Below are 24345 nucleotides of genomic sequence, written 5' to 3' on the forward strand. Positions count from 1 at the left end.
CCAGTTTTCTTAAGCCAACATTGCTTGTCACCCAAAGGAGGCAGCCAGCTTTGCACTGGGCTGTGAATGCCAAGGAGAGAAGGAAGTGCTCTAGGATGGGATCTAAATGGAGGATGGGGAGGTAACATTTTCCAACTGAAGACTTTGGGGGAAAGGCATTTGGATCACAGAACTGCCCTGTCGCTTCGGGCTGCTGTTCTGAGAGGGCATTCAGCCTTTGGCAGACCATGGATGGCTGCATCAGTGGTTTTGGTAAACCTCTTGTATCTGGACTCAAGCACTGCTGCTAAAACAGATGTCATGCCATTTAAAGTCTTTTCTCCCTGCCCTGTAAAAGCACACGGGTCTCCACAATAGGGTGTGTGTCTCTACTGTGTGCTCCTGCACATTTGTGCACCATCCCAAAGTGTTAATGCCATGCGAGAGCCCAGATGGCCGACACCTCCTGCATTTTCACCCTAGACCATGGATCACAGGATCCCCGCTGCCCAGGGTGCTGCCCGGCTCAGTTTTACGTGTTGTGTTCTAGGTACACTAAATGCATTTTATTTATGAAATGAACCTTCCAAACCTCTGTGAATTAAGGAGTGAGGAGGAGAGCGAGGGTGGAATGTAGCAGACAAAAGTGAGATCCTGACGTTTTATTGAAATGAAGAATCTTCATTTCCCCCCAGCCATCTCCCCCCAGAAAGAACTGGGCCAGATATGTGGGCATCTGATAAAAGACCTAGGTCAATGCAGAGCATGTGTTTTGCATGCAGAAGGTCCCAGGCATGGCTGGGCAGAGACGCCTGCCTGCAACCTTGGAGAGTCACTTCTGCCAGTCAGCAAAACAACGCTAAGCTAGATGGACCGATGGGTCTGACTCAGCACAAGGCAACTTCCTATGTTCCTAGGGTTTTGTGGAAATGAAGAATTTAATTAAATCCAACTGGGCATCATCAACAACTTCGGGAAACAGTGGCCAGAAGATTCCCAAGCCCTCTGTTGAGGTGGTGCTTCAGGGCACTTCTGAGCTGCAAGCAAGACCCTCTTGGCCCATGACAGAGCTGGGGCTATGCTGGGATGGCTCTGGGGAGCAGACTTCTCTCTCCCGCATCCCAACCCCCCAGGCCCCAGCCCCACACTTTGTGGGTGTCTGCAAAAGACCACACCCCAGACAGGTGTCAAGAGTCTACTTTTTATTTTAACAAACAGCATGTTCCTTTGCTTAATGGCTCTACTCATTTGCTCTACTTAGATTGTTCTCGGTCATTTTCTTTTCTCCTTTTTTTTCCTTTAAAAAAAGGGGAGGGGGAACAAATGACGAAACCTGGTGTTCGTTTCCCCCCCGCTCTTTCTTTACAGAACAAGTTTCAAAAGCTGGATTCAAAAAGAACTTTATGTAAGCTTGGTTTTCAGGCGACATTGAAACACTGGGGGTGGGGAGCATCTAAGCTAAAAAAAACAAAACACAAGAAAACACAACAAGGTAATGAAGAAGGCGTCTGTGGGGAAGCCCCCCGCCCCCCATCTGGCACCCAACTCTTCTTCTGAGAAGGCTTGCTCACCCCAGGGGGTTCACTGGCCTGCAAGAACCAAGCAAGGCACCCAAAAGGCGGGAGGAGGAGGGAGGAGGAAGAAGTGCCCTGTTCAGAAAGTCTTCCTGGGGATCCTTTCCACTTTCTAAAAATATAAAAATCTTCTTCTGCAACCTGTTTCAAAAGCCCAAAATTCAAAGGCAAGGTGACCCTGTACAGATTAACCTTCTCCTTATTTTTTATTTTCAAAAAGAACAGTTCTATGTTACTGATTAAAGGTTCTGGAGAGGAAGGGGTCAGGTAGATGGGAGAGGGGAAGAGGGTGGGTGGCGAGAAGGCACAGAGGGCAGGACCTAGATCTAAGGGGAGACGCTTGGATTATTAAGTGCCACTTTGACTAGCTGGCTTTCACCGCTGCTGAAGGAAGTTGGGGGAGAAGAGAGAGATGTTTGAAAGCATCAGGAGAAAGAGACAAAGGTGGCCTTGCACTTCGCAAGCAAGCGTGTGAGATCCCCACCCCCTTGTGCCCTGCCACTCCGGAGGGAGAAGGGGTTACTTTCTGGCTCTCAGGGACTTGCGCATGGTGGTCTTGCTCTTCTTGGCCGAGGGCTTCAGGTCCTTCCTCGCGCTGGCGGCTGAGGAGGGCTTCTTGGGGGCAGAGAGAGTCTTGAGGGCCGGGCGGGGCGGGGCAGCTGGCTTGGCTTTCTTGGCCTTGGGGGCCTTGACCTTGGGAGGGGGGGCTTTGGCCTTCCCACGGCGGGCCACGGGGGCTTTGCGGGGCTTGGGCTTGGCCTCCCGCCGCTTTGCCAGTGGGGGGGCCCTATTCCGGGCCTTCGGCGGGGGCCGCTTCTGCATCCTGCCAAGGAAAGGAAAAGCTCTCAGGACGGGCCCTGCAAGCCCAGCCCCTGCTTCTTCACAGCAGGCCAGGTGGCCCCGGAGGGCTGCCATGACTGTCAACACTACTTGGACCCCAAAGCGCCCCCCAACAGATACCTTTTCCTTGGAGGGGGCTCTTCCTCCTCTGACTCCTCCTCTGACTCCTCCTCTTCCTCTGACTCTTCCTCTTCATCCTCCTCTGACTCTTCCTCTTTCTGTTTCTCTGGAAACAGGACACCGGGGCTGCAGGGAGGTAAAGAAGGAACACCCCCAAGTGGAAATAATCAACTCACCAGGTGGGAAAGTGGAGCTCAATGGGAGCAAAAGGGGCAGGATCCTCCTCTCTCCCATACCTTTAACCACCCAAGGCTTTAGAACAGGGAGGGGGAACTTTGGCCCACTTGGGGGGGGGGCGTTTTGCCTGCAAAGTCACTTCCCCCAAACCAGGCCCACCTGTCAATCATCTGATGTCAGCTGGTAGCCAGGGAGAAGTGGGAATCAATCCTGCTAAAGGCTGCTTCACCAGGGGGCCGCCACCTATCAGTCACCTGACATCAGATGATTGGCGGTCGGGGGCCTGCGGGGTGGGAGATGAAACGATCTGGGCTTGCCAATCAAAAAGGTTCCCACTCCTGCCGTTAGAGAGTCAGCTGGAGGAAAGGTGTGTTTGTGAGAATAAGCTTGGCTCGAGTATTTAAAGCACTTCCTCAACTTTTCCCGCTCACCTCACCCTGTCCCACTTTGCACCTTGGAATCTCAGGTGCTTCCTCCTAAGGCAGAGGCTGCCCCCCCCAACCCCGTTACCTGGGATAGTAGGGGAAACACAGCTGGAAGGTGCCACTGAAGCCCTTCCCGGAAATCTGCTCCATCCAGCCGTACTTCTCACACTTCTGCAGGGTCCTCTTCAGTAGGTGGACTGTGGGGAGGGAGGGGGATGGCACCATCAGGAGGGGCACCAGCCGCTTGAGCTTAGCACACCCCCAACAAATCCCTTCCCTGCCACGGAATGGCCTTTTTGGCAAGCCCCGTTACTTGGGATTCTGACAAAGAGGCCAATTTTGAGCCGCCTGTGTCCTCAGGGGTTGGGGAGGGGTTCGAGAGTTCAGGCCAAAGCTCCAAGGCGGGACCTCTGAGCATCCCAACCTCTGCTCTTCCCAAGAAGCCGATTCCTACTGCCCCCCCCCCCCCGCGGCATGGCTGCCAGAGCAACTGGAAAGCTTGCCTTCATCTACCTAGCAACAGTTTATGCTAAATGCCTCCCCACTCCACCCCTGCTCCTCCCTCCTTTTTTTTTTAAGGTGAACTTTGGCATGAACTTGCACCCAGCACCTTCTCCAAAAGGAACAAAAATCCCAAAGGAACAAAAATCAGATTCCAAACTGCCTCTCTCTAAGCCCTTTCAAAACATAGGTCAAAATTGGGCCCCAAAGCCTTTGTCTGTCTGTCTCTCTGTCTGCTCCCCTATATTTGCAATGAGTATTCTGAGCCAAGTGGAGGGGCTTTTGCTTCAACCACTGCCCCTGCCCCCAAGATGCCTGAGGCAGGGCGGAAAAAGCACTCTGGCTTTGTGTTGAAGGAGGAAATAATCCAGGCACAGGCTGTGAGATATGAGCAGCAGCCCACGGACTTCTCCTTGTGGCGGACAGAACAGGCTGCCTTGAAAGGGCAGCTAGAAGTGAGCCCATGTGGAGAACTGGGGGGTGGCGGCTTCCATTAAGCCCTGTGCCCTTGCCAAGGCTCAGTGTCTTTTAAAGAGCAGGCTCTCTCCTGGAACACAAACATGCACACACACACACACGGCCTGCACACGCTTTCTCCCAGCAGGTCTCCTGCAAACCTCAACACTGGGCTATTTTAAAACCCAAGATCTGAGAGGGGGAACCTGGGCTGTAAAGGCAATCAATGGAAGAAGGGAGTGAGGGAGGATCGTGCAGGCATTTCATTTGCCTAGGCTCGGCTCCTGCAACGTAACCCCTGTCCTGGTTGCTCTTAGAAGCCCTCACCCTAAACCCACTTAACCTCCAAGGCTCTTCTCTGGAGATGTAAATCTCCAGAAACCAGGGGCCCTCAGTAATCCAAGCACCACCAACCTTCCCTACACCTGACAACAGGTGGCGATGGCTGGTTGCCACTCTCATCTTTTCCTATTTCTATAGATCTGGGCGCCCCAGAGAGATAAGAGGAAATACACTGGAGGGGGTTGGACTAGATAACCCTCAGGGTGCCTTCCAACTCTACGAGTCTGCGATCTACGCATTAGCCCCAAAGTTAGAGGCTTGTAGCCTGCGCACAAACCAATGAAATGTGTCAGTCTCCTTCCCACCCCTGCCGTACCCCACGGCTGGGCCCTGCTGGTATTCACTTTGGCCAGTGCAGGGCCCTCCCAGATGACAGGGGGATTCTTTAGCTGCGATTCTTGCATTGCAGGGGGCTGGAGCAGATTATCCTTGGGGGGGTCCCTTCCAACTCTACAATGTTACACTTCTATGACTTTGCCTGCTTGCGTCTGTGGAACTAGCTCTCTCCCCCAGTGTGGTGTAGTGGTTAAGAACGGTGGACTCGTAATCTGGTGAACCGGGTTCGCGTCCCTGCTCCTCCACCTGCAGCTGCTGGGTGACCTTGGGCCAGTCACACTTCTCTGAAGTCTCTCTGCCCCACTCACCTCACAGAGTGTTTGTTGTGGGGGAGGAAGGGAAAGGAGACTGTTAGCCGCTTTGAGACTCCTTCGGGTAGTGATAAAGCGGGATATCAAATCCAAACTCTTCTTCTTCCCCCCCCTCTGCGCCTCCTTACCTTGGAAGCTGGAGTTTGACCCTGGGTGATTCTCCAGGACATATTTCTTCAGAGCAGTGGTGGAGCAGGTCTTGGGCTCATTCATGGCCGCAATGGCGGAGAGGATGGCATCTTCCATCAGGCTCCCACCCAGAAGGGGTTTCTCCCCAGATTTCTTCAGCTGAAACAGACAGTCGTTATGGTAAACCCCAGCCCAAACCAGACGCAGCCCCCTAAGCTGCTTGCTCTTGGCAGGCCAATGGAGGAGGGGAGCCAGAGGGAGTCAAGTTAAAGGGAGCTGGGCTGCTCTCCCCCCCACAACACACCTGGAAAGTTCCAGAAGCTCCTTTGCCTGTGATCTGCTCCAACTGGCCCTTCTCCACTGCTCTCTGCAAAGCATTCTTCAGCAACTGGGGTCTGTGGGAGGGAAGAAAAGGAGCTTTAAGGCCATGATTGACAGAGAGAGCGGCAAAGACCACACAGTCCCTATCTCCCAGCAGCAGGGAGATCCTGCTGAAAAGAGGGAGGATGGCTGAAACAGCCTCCCAGGAGGAAGAGTGATGCTTCTTTCCTGGGCCCGAGGCTGACACAAAGCCCTCCTGGGTGGCCCTTCCTTGAACTGGAGGAGATTCTGCTCCCTCACGAGATGCAGAATGCCTTGTTCCGTCCACAGGCTGTGAACTGGAGCACAAAACCCTTGCACAGACTACCAGCCAGGTAGCCACACGCTCCTTTTTCTTCTTCTTTTAAAAATCCAAGTATACTTCAAAACATTTGGAATAAACCTGGAAGAGTTTAAGGGTTCCTTTTTTTGCGGAGAGGAGGATCACAGGAGCAGTGGGGCGAAACTAATTTTGAGCAGGAGCGAAAGCTGCCTTCTACCAAGCCTGGCTGTTTGCCCACTGAGCTCAGAATTGAGCTTTCTTTACAGCTCAGCGGTGGAGCACCTGCCGTTTGTGCAGGGAGCCCCAGGTTCAGTCGCCACTGAGCTGTAAAGAAAGCCATTCCCTCTGCTCTGGCTACAATGGCGGGACACTCTGCATGTATAAATATGAAGATTTGCAGAAGGGACTTGGAAAAGAGTTAAGAGCCTCGGACAGAAGATCACCAGGTTGATGGACTATACGGAACTGACGGAAAAGACTGGCAGAATCCGAGACCAGGGAGAGGAGACGGTGGAAGAATATTGGAAAAAGTTTAAAGTCTATATATAAAAATAATGTAAAATTAATGAGTGTTAGAAAAATGATGGAATGGAATTATATGGCTTTAGTAGAAATGTTATAATGAATTAAGCATAAATAAGTACTATAGTATTAATGGAAAATAAGGTTAAAATATGTTAAGATAACCATATGACAGAAAATAGAGAAAGATGGAAAGGATTTGCTGAAATAATTAATAGAAATGGAATACAAAAAGGGAGGTGAGAGGAGGTCGATGAAACAAGGGAATGAAAGAGAGGGTATTGAGATGGTATGATGTGTGTTTTTTGAATTGTTTTTGCTCTCGTTTTGTTTAATGTGTTAATGTTGTGTTGTGTATTGTTTATATATTGTACTGTATTGTTTTTTTCTTTTTCTTTTTTCCTTTCTTTTCTCCTTTTTGTAAAGTTTAAAAGTAATAAATATTATTTTTAAAAAAATACAATGGCGGGACACTCTGAACACCCCATAGGTACATGTCTCAGGTGAGAACATCAGTTCGTACCCAAAGTTAGTCCTAGATGCAACTCTCATTGAAATGGGTCCACTTCTGTGAACATGGTACCACCCGTGTTCCCAACAGGGAATAATCCTTTGCTGCCAATGCCAAGTCGGAAGTTGTTGAAGAGTCGTACCCAGCCACCTGCTGCCACAGAGGGCAGAGCCTAAAGCAAGAAGTCCCGGCTGGTTGGCCAGCCAGTGCCCCCTTCCTGCCCTCCCCCTTCCAGCCCTACCTGATGTCCACCTTCAGCTTCGGGTAATACTGGGAGACATATTTCTTGATCAAGCTGTAGGATGCCTCCTTCGGCTCGCAGAGGCGTGTAAAGGCCAGCGGGAGGATGTCTTCCAGCTTCACTTGCTGCTCTGGGCCGGACGCCGAAGAAGAGCTCCGCTGTGGAGGAGAGAGGTCGGAAGCAAAGCAAGTATTCATTTCTTCCAATGCATTCCTAGCCCCGTTTTCTACATGTTGTTTACAAAGCAATTGTCTGTGCTAATCATCACGTCCACATCACATGCTTAAAGCACATCCTACTCCCCAGCAAAGAATCCCAGCAACTGTAGTTTACCCCCACACAGCTACATTTCCCACAACCCTTAAACTACAGTTCCCATAATTCATTGGCGGAAAGTCATGTGCTTTAAATGTATGTGGCAAATGTGGCTTTTATCTCAAAGATTATGTATGTTTACTGTAATCCTTTGCCATCAACAGACATGGAAAAGGGTCTGCCACTAGTTCTTCAAGTGCTTCCACCACTGTGGAACGTGTGCCTTTTTCAGAGCTCTTGAAGGGATACAAGACCTGATTCAGACAAGACCCCTTGTTAGCTCCTTCAGAGAATGGAGGATTTCAACTGTGCACACTAATTACGAGTTTTGCTACCTCAACTCCTAAACCTCCCCCAGGCCCCTCAGCATTACCTTCCGGTCCCTGGATTTGGGGGCCGTTTTCCCTGAGTTCGGGGCCACCACAAAGCTCCCAGAGGCTCCTTTTCCTTTCACCTGGCATGGAGAAAGAGGGGTCCAGTTCAGGCACCAGGCAAACTTTCCTTAGGAGGAAAGGCTGGGAAAGCTTCCCTATGCCATGCTGGCAGATGCTTTCCTCAGGCCTACTGTAAATTGGTTTTAGTGGTACATTTAACACCTTTGTTCCCTGCCCCTGAATTCTCCTTGGGACCGAGTGTTGGACAAAACAAATGCATTTCCTTCTCTTAGCTTCTAAGATGCTACTTTAAACCACATCAGGGCACTGTTTCTCTAGTAATCTATCCAACATTTTTGTAGTCTCTTTGTCTAAGTTAACTGTGCCCCTAAAAGCTCAGCCATTTTGCTTCTCTCTCCCAACTTGTTCTGACAAGGTGTCTGCCATTTCTCTCTCTTTAGCTCTGCTCATCCTGTAAATAAATAGTTTTTGCCAAGACAAAGCTGCTCCTGCATGAATAAAGCCTTTGAACTCTGGAAAATGTAAGTGATTGTTTCAGTCTTAACACACCCAATCTGCAAGCTCTCCTAATGCTGGGCAGGCTAGAGAGAAATAAGCAAGCAAAAGAACCCTTGACCCACACCCAACTCACCTGCCGAATGACCCCTCGCTCTAGCTCCCTCTTGAGGGCCTGCTTGAGGAGGTAGCCCCTCCTCTCCAGCTCCAGTGAAGGGTACTTATGGATGATGTACTTCCGGATGGCCACAACTGATGCCCCGCCTTTCTGATAGCATGCCTGGAAGGAGAAGAGGCACCTGTGACTAGGCTTACCCTATGCCAGTTGCTGGGGAAAATCACACCGAGGTGTCTGCTGGGTATAGTGAGAACAGGAAGATGGCCTGATCTGGCTGTATCTTTCTTGCACAGTTTCAAGACGGGGTGCTTCATAACCCTACCTGGAGCGACTAGGGGGTCAATACCATCTAGCTCAGGGTTACCAGATGGACTAGCAGGCGCTTTTCACTCGCAGGATTCTCCCAGAACAACTAGCAAAGCCCAGGCTGCTCATGACTTGAGCCATTCTCCCTTTCTGACTCAAATCAGGGTGCTCTCATAGCCATACGCTGCCTTCCTAAGGTGTGTGCATGTGTGCATTCCCCCCACCTCCACATGAAATGTGATGGTGGCAGATTTCTGACAGCATCCCAAACAAAGCCCTCTATAAAGATATTTTAAGCCTGGAGGACTTCCTATAGGAAACTGGGAGGTCCAACTGGCAGGTGTCAAGGGCGTCTCCTGGCCCAAAGGCTGAACACTGACCACAGCAGAGTTGTGCCCTTTGAGCTGGGAGGCAGGGGCGTTTGCACTGGTGCTGACGGAGAGAGCAATTATTATCAATGATTTATTAATCGCCTTCTAAACAATCCGTTTCAAGGCGACCTATGCAGTAAAAACACAGAAACAGCAAATATGTTTAAACCAGCGGTGCAACTGGCACTCTATTCCTGGGGAGTGAAAGGTGACAAAAAACACCACATACCTGGGGGCGGGGAAGAGGCACAAAGAGAAAGGAAGAGCAGCAAACCCACAAGAAGCCCGCCCTTTGTGCTCACCTTGATTGCCTCAATCAAAATGGCATCCATCTTGGGGCGAGAAGAAGCTGCCATATGCGTCTGCTTCTGTGCTCTGGCTAGCTGGCTGGCAGAGAGGGTGGCCCAGGCAGGGATGGTCTTCTTGACTTTCTTCTTCTCCTCTTTGACTTGATCCTTCTCCCTTTACACACACAAAGGGAGAGACTCAAAACTTATGCAGGAATCCCAGAAGCCCAAATACATTTTCTGCAGCTCAGGGGAGCTCTGATTTCACAGAAAAGCAGAGAGCTGGAATCAGAAGAACTGGGCAACTGAATGTTGGACATGGCCTTATACAAAGCCACTTCCACTTAGCCCAGGACTGCATCCCCCAAATTGTCAGGGAAGGATGGCAGCTCAGAGGTTGAGCACCTGCTTGGCATGCAGAAGGCCCCAGGTCAATCCCTGGCTGCATCTTCAGGTAGGCTTGGCAGAGACATTGGCATAGCCTTTGCCCCCGGGTATGGACTGTCCCCCCCCACTTCAGTGCCCCCACCCCTTACTCCTTTTTGGCTTCCTCGGCAGGCTTTGCCTCTCCTTCCTTTTCCTCCACTTCGGGCTCCTTGGGTGGCTCTGCCTCATTGGGTGCGGCTGGTGGAGTTTCATTCTCTTGCTCCTCTACAGTCGAAGCGGATTCCTCTGAGCTGACATCAGGATCTGAGAGGGAAGAGGAAGAAGAGGGCCATGTGCAAGTTACATGCGAAGGACAAAACGCACCCTCACCCACTGCAGTTGGGCCAACAGGCCCTGCCTGAGGAATGCCACAATGGGACAGATCGACCTTGGCCCCTTCTGCTATGTCTCCTGACTGAAGTGACTGCTCACAAGCAGGCAGGATGGCAAAAGCAATCAGCTGGTAGCCAGAGGCAGACGGGGGGTTGCCCACTGGTGGGCTATTGGGAACCATAGGTAGTGACGGAGTTGCCTTTTTGGTACCTTTCAGCCTCCTTCACTTATAAGCTGATGAGTTGGAGGGCAGCCACTGGCTCAATCGGCAACTGGGGCTCAGTTTCCATCCCCGATACTCTGCAGGGTGGGTGTGGTGGGGAGGGCAGGCTATAGTTCAGGGGCTGAGCCCGTGCTTTGCCTGTACAAGGTGGTCTTCTTGGTGGTACGACCACGGGGGAATACCCAGTTGGCAGTGAGCCCAGTTGCTGGGGACGGTTCTCACCCCTTGTGGAACGCTCTTCCTGGTGACGTATGCCCGTTTGTGCCTACGGGACCGCCTCTCCTGGTATGCCCCACAGAGAAACTTACGGCCTTCAAATAAAAACATCTTGAAGGTCCCAGGCCACAGAGAAGTTAGGCTGGCCTCAACTAGAGCCAGGGCTTTTTCGGCTGTGGCTCCGATCTGGTGGAACACTCTGTCACAAGAGACCAGGGCCCTGCGGGACTTGACATCTTTCCGCAGGGCCTGCAAGACAGAGCTGTTCCACCAGGCCTTTGGTCAGGGCGCAGCCTGACTCCCTCCCTCGGCAATCTTCGCGGAGCTCTGGCCCAATGGTGGCCAGTGGCTTGAATTTAATTAATTTTATAATGAATGATTTTAGAGTGTTGTTTGTGTTGTACTTTTGTACTGTTTTATTGTTGTTAGCCGCCCTGAGCCCGGCTTCGGCTGGGGAGGGCGGGATATAAATAAAATTTATTATTATTATTATTATTATTATTATTATTATTATTATTACTGATTTCCAGGAGGAAATCTAAAAACATCCCTTGGCCTTGGATGGCTGAAAGGTAATGTTTCAGGCAACTCTGAACTCACTGGTTGGGGGAACACTTTTCAAAACTGTTTTTATTGAAATTGAAATACTTTATTGTCACTTGTACAACTTGTATACAGTGATATTACATGAGCACCCCCCACTCAGATCTCTTAGTATCTCCATTTTTCTGTTTTAGAACACTTCTCCAAACAAAAACCAAAAAAAAAAGGAAAGGAAAAAAAGAACCACTTTTAATTTAATAAAATTCATACACCTCTTGATTGTAAAAACAAGGAACCCAAACCAGTTTACAAAAAATATTGTTCCTATTTTTCTTATTAGGAAGGGTGGGATGCAAACTGAAATAATAAATGCTATTAAAAATAACATAATGCATCAAACTCTCCAAACTCCCACCTGATTCTCTGTGTGTCTCCTACATACACATACAATTTCAGTAGATCCCCAAGGGTCAACTTATAAAACAGTGATGGTTCTCTGGCTGAAAGGACAAAGCTGCATGCGAATCGGCCCTACCACCACCACTTGACTACAGGCCAAGGAGGACAACAGGTGGGAGTCTTTACCTGGCTTGGCCTCCTCCCCTTCAGCAGGTTTGCTTTTGGGAGGAGTTTCCCGAGCAGAAGAATTCACGGCCCGGCGGATGGGCATGGTGGCGTCTTCAGCCGTCTGGAAGGGAAACAGTGGCAAGAGCGTCACGAGGAGAGTCCAGGAGGTGCGGAGTGGGCTGGGGCAGGGGGAAGGCTCCAGAGGGAACTAGGGACACCCAGAAGGAAGCCACCATCACCCCACCATGTATTCCACCTAAGACGGAGGCAACTGCGCTCAGGCTCCTTAGGAGGCAGCTGGCTCCAACTTCCTGTTTCCATCAGAACTTGTGAGCATCACAGGATGTATATACATTTTAATACGTATACAGTATATTGCTTCTGTTCAGAAGGAGAAGAGCAAAGGGACCCAGCAAGGGAGTCTCAGGGGCAGCAGGGGAAGGGATCATTGCTTTGGGATGGGGTGGGGAGGGGAGGGCAGGGGAAAGGGAAGGGGGGTGTTGGAGTCAGCCCCAACCAAGATTCCTAGAAGCAGCAGGGGAAGGAAGAGTAGAGCAGCCCTCGCAGGGGCCAGTCCAAGGGCGAGCGTGGGGAAGGGTCGGCCCCTACCTCACTCAACTTGTCCGGGGGGGCTCCCGTTAACAGTGGAAGCGCCTTACGGTGTGCGGGATCAGCTTCGGACAGATCAGTCGCCATTTTAAATTAATGTATAACCCCAACGTGAGGGTAACACTTTGGAGCCCCAGGTTTTAACCTCAAGGGGAGAAGACTTCCTAACACAGACAACCTGAAGTGCAGAAAAGATTTGGTGTGAAGGTTAACAACGAAACAAAAACAATGGCAACTTCATCTACATCCCTATCGCGCTACTGAGCAGCCAAAGCAAAAGAAAACAACAAATTAAGCAGTTGCAGAGGAGGAGGCCAGGAAGCCCACTTTGATGGTGGTCCAACGGAGAAGCTGGAAGCTCCCGTCAGAAAACCCTGCAGGTGGGAAATGGGTTTTCCTTGCACAGATTATTGGGGGGGGGTGAGGCGTGAAGGAATGTCCTCCTCCTCCGAGGCCCCTTGCCCAGCACCCAACAGATCAAGGGTGGAAGTGGAGGCCCCAGGGTAGGCAACCCAAGCAGAATGCAACCAGCTGGCACGTCCCCCTCCAGCCCCAAAATCTTATTCTACATGTGGGACGTTTAAAGACAACCCCACAGCTTTCATCAGCAGAGGCCTGAAGAGCCCAGCCAACCAGCTTCCACCCATTTTTACCGCAAAGCAGCTCATTGCCCTCACCTTCACCAGCTTATTTTTAAATGTCACAAACTTCCAGGCAGCAGAGGGCTACCTTTAAAAACAATACCACCAGCCACCCCCCTCTAACAAACAAGGAGTTGCAGCAACAGACCCATACAGCTCCATGGCGGGGGCAGCAGGGGGGAAATGAATTTGGAGTTTCAGCCCCCAATCCTGTTTCTTGAAGCAGATGAAATGCGACACTCAGGGGAAAACAACTTCTCAGCCCCACTGCACTGTAATAGAGCTGAAAGTGGGTGGGTGGAATCCTCATTTTTCAGAATTACAACTTTTTTGGGGGATGAGAGGAAATAATTAAACTGCCTGGAGCACAAATCAGTCTTATCCCCTCCCCCCTAACCTATTTGAGGTGTGGGAAGGATGTGGGTCGGACGAGGGCAAGACATGCAACTTTAATAAAAAAAAACCCCATCAGGTTAAAATGCAGGAAATGAAAAACAGCATGGGGAGGTTCTAGGCCCACCACAGGGCAAATTCCCTACATTCCTTCTGGCCTCAGGCCCCACCAACCAGAAAGGTTTTACGTCCTCTTTAGAGGGGGGGAAGGAGCCTTGATGGAGCGACTGGGAATAGAGGAGCAGAGGGGGGAAAGGCAAATGCAGGAAGACCATCCTAGATTTATCTTCCAAAGGGAACAATGCCCTGCAATCTTTCTGAATGTTTACTTTTGCCAGAAGAGACTGGAGAGAGAGACTGAGAGATCTGGGTGACACTGGGACATCTCTGCCTCTTTGAGCTCAGGCATGGTAGGGCACAGGGCCCCTTGGCTGGCACAGTCCTGTGTATGGATTTGCAAAACGTACCTTCTTCCCCTCCTCCAAAAGACCTAGGAAAAAAACTTAATTTTTATTTTAAAAAACAACCCAGATAGCCTCAGACAGCCAACATGTGCGCGTTGTTCCTGGTATCAGGTGTAGTAACCCCTCTACCCAGGCTAGCAACTGCCACCCCCTCCTTCTTTGCCTACAAAACACTCTTCTTCAGGCTGAGATTCCGAAGCATGTAACCTGTAAATTTCAAACCTTTGCTTAATCAAATGCAAGTCCCCCCCCTCACCCATTTTACTTTTCTAAAGAATACCGAAAGTGAGCATGATGTTCAGGAGAAGGTTTCATACATTTCTGTGGGACCAAAGGAACTCCTTAGGCTTTGATTTTGCTGGTGCTTTAATGCACTTTTTAAAAAAGAGAGCTGCCCCTCCAGAGAGCCGTCGTGTTTGAATCTTGAAAAACTTTGTCTGTCTCTGCACAAGGCTGGTTTCAAAGCGCGGAAGCTACTAACAGGGTTTCCCCCTGGGAGATTAAAAGTGCTGTTGCACCAGACCCCCTAAGCACAGCATGAAAGGATTTTCTTCTACCTTTTTTAATCTTGTCAAGCTGCAGTAGATGTTAACAACAGTGCGGTATGGTGGTCAGAGTGTTGGTTTAGGGTTAGGGAGGTCCAGGTGCAAATCTCCCCTCAGCCACAAAGCTCCCTGGGCAAACAAGGGACAGTTGCCTAACTCTCTCTTAGCCTCACCTACCTCACAGGTAGCAAGACCCTCAGGCCATGGAAAGGATCGGTTTGTCCCCGTATGTGCTAGAGGTCTCACAGAGCTCTGGGTGCGACCGAGCACCTTCTCTGTGTGGAAGGTCTCACTGCAGGTGCGTTTCAAACCACATGCATTTTTCTAGGCAAAAGCGAGAACCATACAAAAGACTCCAAAGGCCCAGATTTAGCTAGAAGCTTTTACATCACAAGTCATATAGGGGATTTATGACGCCAACATTTCAAACTAAAACTAGGTGGCAAAGCTACAATTGTTCCGGGAGACTTTCAGCACCTACCCAATACTCTGATCGTGTATTCCAGTCCTCCAGATGTATTGGTCTACAACTCCCATCATCCCCAGCATCATACAGCTGTGCTGGCGGGGGGGCGGGCGATGGAAGCTGCAGATCAAAACACCTGTAGGGCACCAGAGGTTGGGGAAAGCTGATGGAATCATTATTTTGCACTTATAAATCACCTGCTGTACAAGGCAATTTGCTGTTGCAGCCCTTATAGCTGTGCCCCCCCCCGTTGTAGATTAGGGGGTGCAATAAGGCTGAGAGACTTGCCTTAAGGCCACCTAACCAGCTCATAGCAGAGGCAGGATTTGCACTGGGGCATCCAAGTTGGCAGTTCAGCCACTGAGATGCTACACTCTGCCACTTCTCAAAAGAAGTTAAAAGCATTTCCAGGAACAATGTCAGTGCCTAAATCAACACAACTCTATACTTTCCTGATGAAACACACCTACAGGAACACACCTTCCTGTGGCCCAAGCTAACTTCAGTTGGAAATTCTGTGCTGGATTAAAATAGTCCACAGGGACAGCATTCCTCCTCTTCCTCCTTGTGACAGGCCTCCTGGTATCTCTGACACTGCTTGCAGGGTGGGGGAGGAATTTTGCACTGGAACCTTAAGGAATCATCGCTTGTGGATTCTGCTATAGGCAAGACAGAGATCAGAGACCACAATGGAATTGCCACAATAATTATATATTGAGCCAGGCCTCTGGGTAGATCTAGCTCAGTGTTGTCTACACAGACTGGCAGCAATGGCTCTCCAGGTTCAGGCAGCGTCACTAAAGATGCTGTCAGGGACTGAACGTGGATATTCTGCTTTCAAAACAGATGCTCTTCTACTGTGCTACAACACTTCCCTAATGAAGATCCAAGCACAGCAATCTAAATTTTAGCTTTTCTACCAGAAACTTGGTGGGGGGTATGTGTGTTAGAAGAAGCTCTTGCCTGCTTCAGCCATTTAGCCCCAAAAGCAGGAGGTGGTAGGCTGGAGGAGGAAGGAGCTACAGAACCACACCTAGAATGTGATTCTGGAGTTGCTACTCCACCTGATAAAAGTTTTCAAGATTCTTCTGTGTCTTGCCCAACATCCTTGTAGTTTCCTCTTCACCACCCTCAGATCTACTGCTCCTTTATGTAACTCCCATCATTCCTCCATTGTTGCCCCTTATGCCCAGAGCACCTTACCAAACACCTGCACACCATCACCTCTGCTCTATTTCATCCTGCAAAGCCTCCCTCAACACCCACCTCCTGGCATGACCCTTAGCTCTCACCCCTCCCTGAAAGTACACCAGGGCAATGGGCTGTGTGGAGGCCCTTCAGATGTTGTTGGACTCCAACACCTATCAGCAATGATCAGGGATCCTGGGCCCACCAACCTCTGAAACCCCTGAATTGCCCTGGACCCACATTATTGGACCAAACAGAGCACAGCTGCCCTTCCTCTATTTATTGCTGCCTCCCCTTTTCCTTGTGTCCAGCAGCCCCAGCAGCGTACAAATATCCTGGCTGGGGCTGATGGAAGTTGTAGTCAAAAAGCTTTGCAGAACACCAGGTTCCCCCTGGATTTAATAATAGATTACATTCATACAGAAGTTGCCAATGTGGGGCCCTCCAGATCTCACTGGGGTCTCCAATTCCCATCAGATAGCATGGCCAATGGTCAGGGTCAATGCTGGGAGTGTAGTCCAGGGCACCACATTGGCTGCCAGTGGAGGCTAGTCCACTAGAGGAAAAGGAGTACTGTCCTCTGCTAGGCCCCACCTTCCTCCTTACTTACATCCAGCTCCGTGGAATGGCTGTGCCTATCAGTTTTCCCTCCTCGTCGTCGTCTCAGTGTTGCCCTTGTGGAACTCAACAGGGGGATGAATGGGTACAAAACTAGAATTTAGTTACCTCTGTCATTGGCTCTGGCTCCGCCTACTGCTGGGGCTCCCCCTCCTTTCCTCCCAGCAGCCTGAAAAGGCACTGCTGTTGGCTCCCTTGGAATGACAAGCATTTCAAACTAGGGGGACCCAGCTCATTTTTGTAAAGTGCGATATAAGCACTGGCGAGGCTGAGACGCACATCGAAAAGCTCACCCTGCTCAAAGGCTCCTGGGAGCTGCAGTTTGCTAAGGATGCTGGGGATTATTGTAGCTCCGTGTGGGCAAGCAAACTTTGGGCGTGGGGAACGTGCATCAGCTGCCACCTAAGGCAGGTAAGCAAGGAGGAGAGAGGTTGGACGAGTCCGTCTTCTGCGGCAGCCGGCCAGCCTGTCAGTTAGCCAGCCATGGAAACGGACCTCTGCGGGTCGGTGTGTGTCGCTTTCTGCCTCTCGTTTCTCTCTGCGCAGCAGCAGCGAAGAGGAGGATGCGCAGGGGCTGCTTCGTAGGTCCAGTCCGGGGGCCGCTGCCAAGGTGTGCCATGAGTCCCGAGCTCCTCCCCTCCGGGCCAGAGGGGCTGGCACAGCAGCCGCGGCCACCGCCATCCAGGCCCCACGGAATGAGCCTTCCAGGGAACCGGGGCCGCCCCGCCCCCCTGCCCGCCGCGCGGCACCGAGACCAGCGCAGGCCTCCCGAGGCCAAAAGCGTCACACGGATACAAAAAAAAAGCGTTATGCAAATAGGAGCGCGGGCCCAACGCGTGACCTTTGACCCCGCCCCCCTCTCCCCGCCACTCACCGGCTTCAGGGCCTCCTCGTCTCCCCTCACACCCCTCTCTCTTTCGGCGAGCGAGGCACAAAGCGGCGGCGGCGGCCCCTTCAGCGACGGTAGCAAGAAGCGGCGGCGACGACAGCGGCGGAACCGGAGGGGACGCTGGGGGTTCGGCGGTGGGCAGGAAGAGGCGGGGCTTACCGGGCCAGAGCAACCAATAGCCGGCGGCGAGCGCCTTTCGAACGCGCGGCGGCGGCCAATCGCCTCCTCCGAGACGCGCGTGCGCCGCGCCGCCACTCCCGTTTGTGTTTTCTTTCCCCCTCCCTTTCCTTTCCGAATAAACAAAAACGCAGCCCGGCTTTGAACAAGGGGGAAGGGCGCATGCGCGCTTTTGAGGCTGGGAGGAGGGGGAAGGGGCAGAAGCGAGCTTCTTTTGGCGGGAAAGTGTGATTTCCCCCCCCCCCAATCAGGCGACTGCGCTCTGTCTCGCGGCCAGACACGCCCACTCCTGAGAAAGCCTCGTTCACATGGGAATTTTGTACATGCTCAGGAGACGGTGACTCTCACTTACCTCCAGCGCTCGCTGTTCCAAGGGGAACGAATCCCCGGCAACCAGGGATTCCTTCGTGAGGGGCGGCAATCTTGACATGCTCAGAATCTCACCCGGTTTTAAAAAGCGGGTGGGAAGGAGTATATGGAATACTGTACATTTTTTAATCCTCAAGAACAATGAGATGGTTTATGCATAGAAGGACTCACGCCAGAGAAGAAGGCAAAGGCAAGTGGAATCTGGTTGCTCTCTGCACATGCCCAGGAGATAACCAGGAGCCCATCGAAAGCAGGCGCTCTCATTTATATGGACATGGCTTCTGTAAAGACTGAGAGCTAATAAGGGGGACAGGCTCATCTTTGCTTAACACTTAAAAAGAGATAAGACCTGTTGTAGCGAAGCAGGGAGAAAGAAAAAAATGGTTCTGTGGCTGAAGACAAGCTCCTTAGAAGTTCCAAAGAGACACCTGCCACATGAAATGGAAAAAAAATCCAAGAATTTTATAGAGCAGGCTTAACGGTAGTTCCTAAGGGACGCGAGTGGCGCTGTGGGTTAAACCACAGAGCCTAGGACTTGCCGAAGGTCGGCGGTTCGAATCCCAGTGACGGGGTGAGCTCCCGTTGCTCAGTCCCTGCTCCTGCCCACCTAGCAGTTCGAAAGCACATCAAAGTGCAAGTAGATAAATAGGTACCGCTCCAGCGGGAAGGTAAACGGGTGTTTCCGCGTGCTGCTCTGGTTCACCAGAAGCAGCTTAGTCATGCTGGCCACATGACCCAGAAGCTGTACGCCGGCTCCCTCGGCCAATACAGCAAGAGGAGCGCTGCAACCCCAGAGTCGGTCACGACTGGACCAAATGGTCAGGGGTCCTTTTACCTTTAACGGTAGTTCCCAGTGCTTGCAGGGACCAAGCAATGGGAGCTCACCCCGTCACAGGGATTCGAACCGCCGACCTTCTGATCAGCAAGTCCTAGGCTCTGTGATTTAACCCACAGCACCACCCGTGTCCCATTGTGGTTCCTTAGTTGTAAGTAAAAAGCAAGCCCATTCATTACCAACTCATATTCACCCCCCTGTAACAACAGCCCTGCCAAGTAGGCCACTGTCTTCACTGTCGTAGCCAGATAGATAATGTGGCCTCTGCTCCTCCCTCTGCTCAGGAATGGCATGCAGGAGAACAAGCAGGACTCCGGGTCTTGGGTCCTGCGACATGTTATGCAAAGGAATGTCCCTCCTCACAAATACGTGTGTGACCATATGCAGAGTTTTTAATGAAAAATGAGACGCCTCTTGTTCCTGCAAACCAGTTAAGTCACAGCCAGGCTCCTATGGTGGAGTAAGCAAACAGTGCATGAAAGGCTGTATTTTGACATCCTCAAATGACAGCAGGCACTAAATACAATGGTACCTCTGGTTACATACTTAATTTGTTCCGGAGGTCCGTTCTTAACCTGAAACTGTTCTTAACCTGAAGCACCACTAACTAATGGGGCCTCCCGCTGCCGCCGTGCGATTTCTGTTCTCATCCTGAAGCAAAGTTCTTAACCCGAGGTACTATTTCTGGGTTAAGGGAGTCTGTAACCTGAAGCATATGTAACCAGAGGTACTACTGTATATAAAACTGCAACCTTTTCTTTTTGGATGAATTCAAAGCCCTGCCAAGTCTCCGCATCCTATTTCCTGGCCGCTGGACCAACCAAATGTAGAGACCCCATGAACAAGGCAGAAAGGCAGCTATCCTCCCTTTTTGAGCGAGACCATCTAGGTGCCTCCAACACCCCACATGAACAGGGCAGGAGTATACTCAAGCCAAGCTGGAACTAAGGTACACTGCACCTGAAAGTGGAGGTTCCATCTCTTGCTCACAGCTGCTGGTGGAACCATCTCAGTGCCACAGGTACTTCCTTGCTGGGATAGATAAGCATCTTGTTTCTATTATCGGACAGCTGGTTGTAATGCAGGAAACCTTGAATTGGGACGTTTTGGAAGGCTGGCATAGGGAGTTGAGGTACCCTCTCCAAACGCCTACCAGCACCTTGCAAGCTATTCTTCGACATTTAATATATAATTCGTTTTAACATTTCTAACCTCCTGCACTGAAAAATGCAATATGGGGTTTCATCAATCTGAAAAAGAGCCACTACCACACATATATTATTTGGCAGAATTAAGGAGTAAAACCACCCCATGGGCAGCAGAATCTCATCTTAATCTGCTGACTAAGCCATGGCCATTAAAAGCAAACCCTCCCATATGCAAAGGAGGCAATTTTTAGTGATGTTCTCTCCTTTAGCTGCTATAAGTGTTTCCCAGGTTTTATTGTAGATTTCTATGATTGTTAACAGAGAGGAAGGGCAAAATATATGTTTTGATAAATCTATTCCACCATCCTGTTCTATTAGGGGCCAACCAGAGGCCCCAAAAGAGAAGCCCCCATGCAGGACCTGGGTGCAAAAGCCAGCACTCTCCTCACTCGTGCTCGCTCATGACTTGGATTCAAAGCCATACAGTGACCACTGACTTAATTAAAATAATCATCTGCTAAATCCATCCAAGTTGGTGGCCATCACTACATCTTGTGGCAGTAAGTTCCATAGTTGAAAGATTCACGGCAGACAAAAAGAAATAATTAAACAGTCAGCTCCACTGGATGGCTCTTTTTTGGTTCTACTATTATGAGGGAGGAAAAACTCCTCTCTCCACCCCATGCATACTTTTATACCCCTCTATAATTCCCCCCTTACAATTTTTTTACACTTAAAAAAGCCCAAAATGTTGCAGCTTTCCCTCACACAGGAATTGCTCCAGCCCCATGATCTTCCTGCACCTTCTCCAACACTACAATGGCCTTGGGTTCTTCCTAGTCCTACTCAAGAGTTGACCATTGAAGTTTATGGGCTTGGCCAATTTAGGGTCATTCATTTCAGTGGGTTTGCTCTGAGCCGGACTTAAGCTGGATCCAACCTCTTTTATAAACAAATAAATCGGCATTAACAAGGGTTTCCCCACCCAACACCACCACTTTCCAGCTTCTGCTCAAGATGGCGCATGCCATTTTCACCATTCAAGTGGGTGATCTTGGGCCAGTTGTTCACTCTCAGCCTAACCCACCTCACAGGGCTGCTGTGAGGATAAAATAAGAGAGGAGAACTATGTACACCACGTGAAGGAAAGGTGAGATAAAAATGAAATCAATCACTCTCTGGCCAAAGGCAGCAAATGATAAGCCCAGAAATTTGGCAAAAGCTTAGTGCAGTTTGGGGCAGACCCATTGTAAAGAGGGGGCTGTATCCAATACTATTCCCTCTCTTGAGCAGGCCCAGTCTGCTCTAATCTACTTGGAAACCATCTATGACTTTTGTTAGCCGAACAGGAATTGCCAATTTCCCCTCTACTCCCAGAGTGCTTGAATTTTGCTGAAACTGCAAAAGCTGTGGGGAATCTGCCTCAAACCACCATGCTTTCATGCAGAAATGCCACATGCCTGCTTCATTAGAAAGGTTGGAGGAACTGGAAGATGAAGTGCAGGATTGGGGGGACTGCACCACCCCCACCATCCCTGACCTGTGAGCCTGCTGGGAGCTTGGAGTCTAGAAACATCACCTGTAAGGCTATTGGTTCCCCATCCCTGTTCAAACTCAAGGAGGATCAATTCTGCCTGCTCCCAGCAAGATTTGTAAAGAAGAAGAAGAGTTTGGATTTGATATCCCGCCTTTCACTCCCCTTCAGGAGTCTCAAAGTGGCTAACATTCTCCTTTCCCTTCCTCCCCCACAACAAACACTCTGTGAGGTGAGTGGGGCTGAGAGACTTCAAAGAAGTGTGACTGGCCCAAGGTCACCCAGCAGCTGCATGTGGAGGAGCGGAGACGCGAACCCGGTTCCCCAGATTACGTGACTACCGCTCTTAACCACTACACCACACTGGCTCTCAAGGAAGCAGCTTTTACTTTCATGGTAACAGAAAGCTGGAGTTAGTGAAGAATGTTAGGCAGGGTGAGATTCTTTTGGTGTGTGCGCACATGCATAGAAGCCCATTGTTTATGACGGCTCTGTTGACATCAGTACTTTCCATAGAGCCATTTTTAAAAAGGACTCGAACCTTCCTGACCCAAAGCTGCTCTTTCTTTCTCTTTCAATACACACAGAAGTCATGGTTGCTAAGCTAAACCAAAACCCAGAAATGCATGCTTTAAAGCCAGTTGGTATTAATAACTTTGGGGCTGCAATTTTGCATGTTCTGCTCACTTCTCTATCAATACTCCCATTTCTTCAGACCTGCTTCCTTCAGCTGTAAAATTCTAAAAACCAAACCGTAGAGCCACAGGAGGCTGTGCCATTTTAACTGAAGCAAACTGTGCCACTTCTAAAACACCCAAACTGTTCAATAGCTCTAAGTGTTTGAATGTGGCTGTGGCTTAATTAAAATCCTTTCACCAGCAACTTCTATATTTTTTAGCTTCTTGCAATAAGGTGGCTGCCAGCCCCCAGGAGTTGAAAGGAGAAAATGATACAGAATGCCCACACACACACACACACACACACACACACACTGGACTTGGGTTGCCTGAAGGCAACAGTGTGAGAATCCCCAAGGAAGTGCTGTAGAAGACCTGTAGGTGCCAGCATAGTAAAATTAGCAAATGTCTGTGACACTCTTTGCAAGGCAGCTGCCTGGGTCAGCTTGTAGGCCCTGCTGAAAGCCTGTGCACCTGTACCCCCGCTTTAAATTCCCTGACGCCACCCCAGGGCTTTGCAAGTCTTGGCCTGGAAATCTAACTTCTTTGGGCTTACTGCTTATGAGGGAGCAGAACCCCCTCCTCAAAATACACACAGTAGTTCCATGTAAAAGCGTATTCATTTCTGACTGTAGGTCTTGTGCTTCTGTGGAATGGGTTAAGAACTAGGGCACACTGCTTCAGGTGTATGGTCAGAGACTGCTGGCAAAATGGGATGTTTGCCCATGATATCCAACCAGTGTTAATTATTTTCCAGATCCACAGATAGGAAATGAATGCCATACAGCATGCAGAAATAAAAAAGCAAGGGTAACATATTCACAGTAATGTTGTACTTGAATGCACCATCTCTTCCAAAAAGAAAAAAAAGAAGGAATATGTATCTTGGTTCTACTTGCATACAAAGGAAAAGTTCACACCCTGCAACTAACAACATGGCATAATTCTGTAGTCTCAAAATGTAGTGCAGAATGACATCTACCCTTCCAACATGGCACAAAGTGTAGATAGTAGTCTGCTACACCTGTTCCCATTACCTCTGTGGTAGAAAAGTTAAAATAAAACCCACACATACAGAAAAAAACCACCAATCATGACTACTAACACTTTTGAGATTATACGATGGTTGCAAAGTTCTAAGCCTAAGACTCTCCAGCTAATTTACTTTTAGTCAGACTTTGAACTTAAACCTTTTGTTGCCGTTGCAAGCTTTCAACTGGCTGTTATTGCAACTGCTGATAGAGCTTCATAAAGGGACATTTCAACCCAAATAATCTTGAGTGAGGAAGTGACCAAGTTCCACGCAGCTTGCTTTACGATAGCGAACGGAGAGAAAGAACCTTATTCCAGGCGTTTTTGTTACTGGAGACACCTCTGGACTACAACTAGGCACTCCCTTGAATACTTAACAGGTTGAACAATTCCCTTTCAAAGGAAGCGAGTGTGGACCCACTTACTTATATCCACTAACTTTGCTGTAAGACAAGGTTGTCAACCTTACTGGAATAAATAACATGCTAGCGGGACTGGCACCTGCTTGCTCAGAGAAAACCAGGCCTTCATTTCTAACAATGCCGTGAAGAGTAACAGGGACCCTGCAAAGCTCCCAGTGAAAAAGACAAAAACTCTCAACTCCTTTTCTGTTACTACTAGTTTCAGCAGCAAACAATTTGAATCACACCCATTTTCCATACAGAAGATGTAACAATGCTTCTTTATGCCACTGCTGCAGTAGAATTTTCATCTTATGGAAAGTTGAGCAGCCTTGACCCAGTCACTCCTTGGCTGAAGAAGGCAGGGTCAGGAGCAGAGCTCAGTGTTCCTGCACCGTTTAAAAAAAAAAAATTAAGAGGGGGAAAATACCGTACAGTGAGAAGGCTTTTGAAATGCACCCCCTCAGCCTGACTTGAAGCACGATCAGATTAAAGCCTGCTCCTGCAGAAGCCTCCCCAGCAATACTTAAAACAGTTTTCAGTTTCCGGTGATCACATGTAAACACAGCAACCCAGTAACAAATGAAGTAAAACAAGGGTTATTTTGCATTTTCTTTTGGAATGACAAGGCGAGGCCATCCTAGACTTCCACAAATT

The 24345-nt window shown here is 49.8% G+C and overlaps 1 protein-coding gene across 3 annotated transcripts; it reads right to left on the reverse strand.

The window, feature by feature from the left end:
• Window positions 1–1166: 1166 nt before the first annotated feature.
• On the reverse strand, window positions 1167–17623 carry HP1BP3 (heterochromatin protein 1 binding protein 3). 3 transcript variants are annotated; one of them, XM_053401147.1, is made up of 13 exons: window positions 17501–17622; window positions 12312–12489; window positions 11721–11823; window positions 9931–10084; window positions 9410–9569; window positions 8449–8592; window positions 7796–7876; window positions 7108–7265; window positions 5495–5585; window positions 5190–5349; window positions 3201–3312; window positions 2514–2639; window positions 1167–2376 (listed from the first exon to the last, which is right to left on the reverse strand). In XM_053401147.1, the coding sequence occupies exons 2-13, from the start codon at window positions 12396–12398 to the stop codon at window positions 2073–2075; spliced, it is 1680 nt and encodes a 559-aa protein (XP_053257122.1). In that variant the 5' UTR covers window positions 12399–12489; window positions 17501–17622; the 3' UTR covers window positions 1167–2072. The 3 variants fall into 3 exon arrangements, with proteins under 3 accessions (XP_053257122.1, XP_053257123.1, XP_053257124.1); XM_053401148.1 differs by lacking the exon at window positions 17501–17622 and adding an exon at window positions 16619–16861; XM_053401149.1 differs by lacking the exon at window positions 12312–12489 and having other exon boundaries at window positions 17501–17623.
• Window positions 17624–24345: the final 6722 nt, after the last annotated feature.

This window comes from Podarcis raffonei, chromosome 8 (assembly GCF_027172205.1).
Source record: "Podarcis raffonei isolate rPodRaf1 chromosome 8, rPodRaf1.pri, whole genome shotgun sequence".
Taxonomy (NCBI): Eukaryota; Metazoa; Chordata; class Lepidosauria; order Squamata; family Lacertidae; genus Podarcis; species Podarcis raffonei.

Coding starts and splice junctions, on each gene's coding strand:
- HP1BP3 (XM_053401147.1), bottom strand. CDS start 12,398: ATGGCGACTGATCTGTCCGAAGCTGATCCCGCACACCGTAAGGCGCTT. Junction 9,570..9,930: donor GCCGAGGAAGCCAAAAAGGA/GTAAGGGGTGGG, acceptor GTGTGTGTAAAG/GGAGAAGGATCAAGTCAAAG. Junction 7,877..8,448: donor AGCGAGGGGTCATTCGGCAG/GTGAGTTGGGTG, acceptor TCTCCATGCCAG/GTGAAAGGAAAAGGAGCCTC.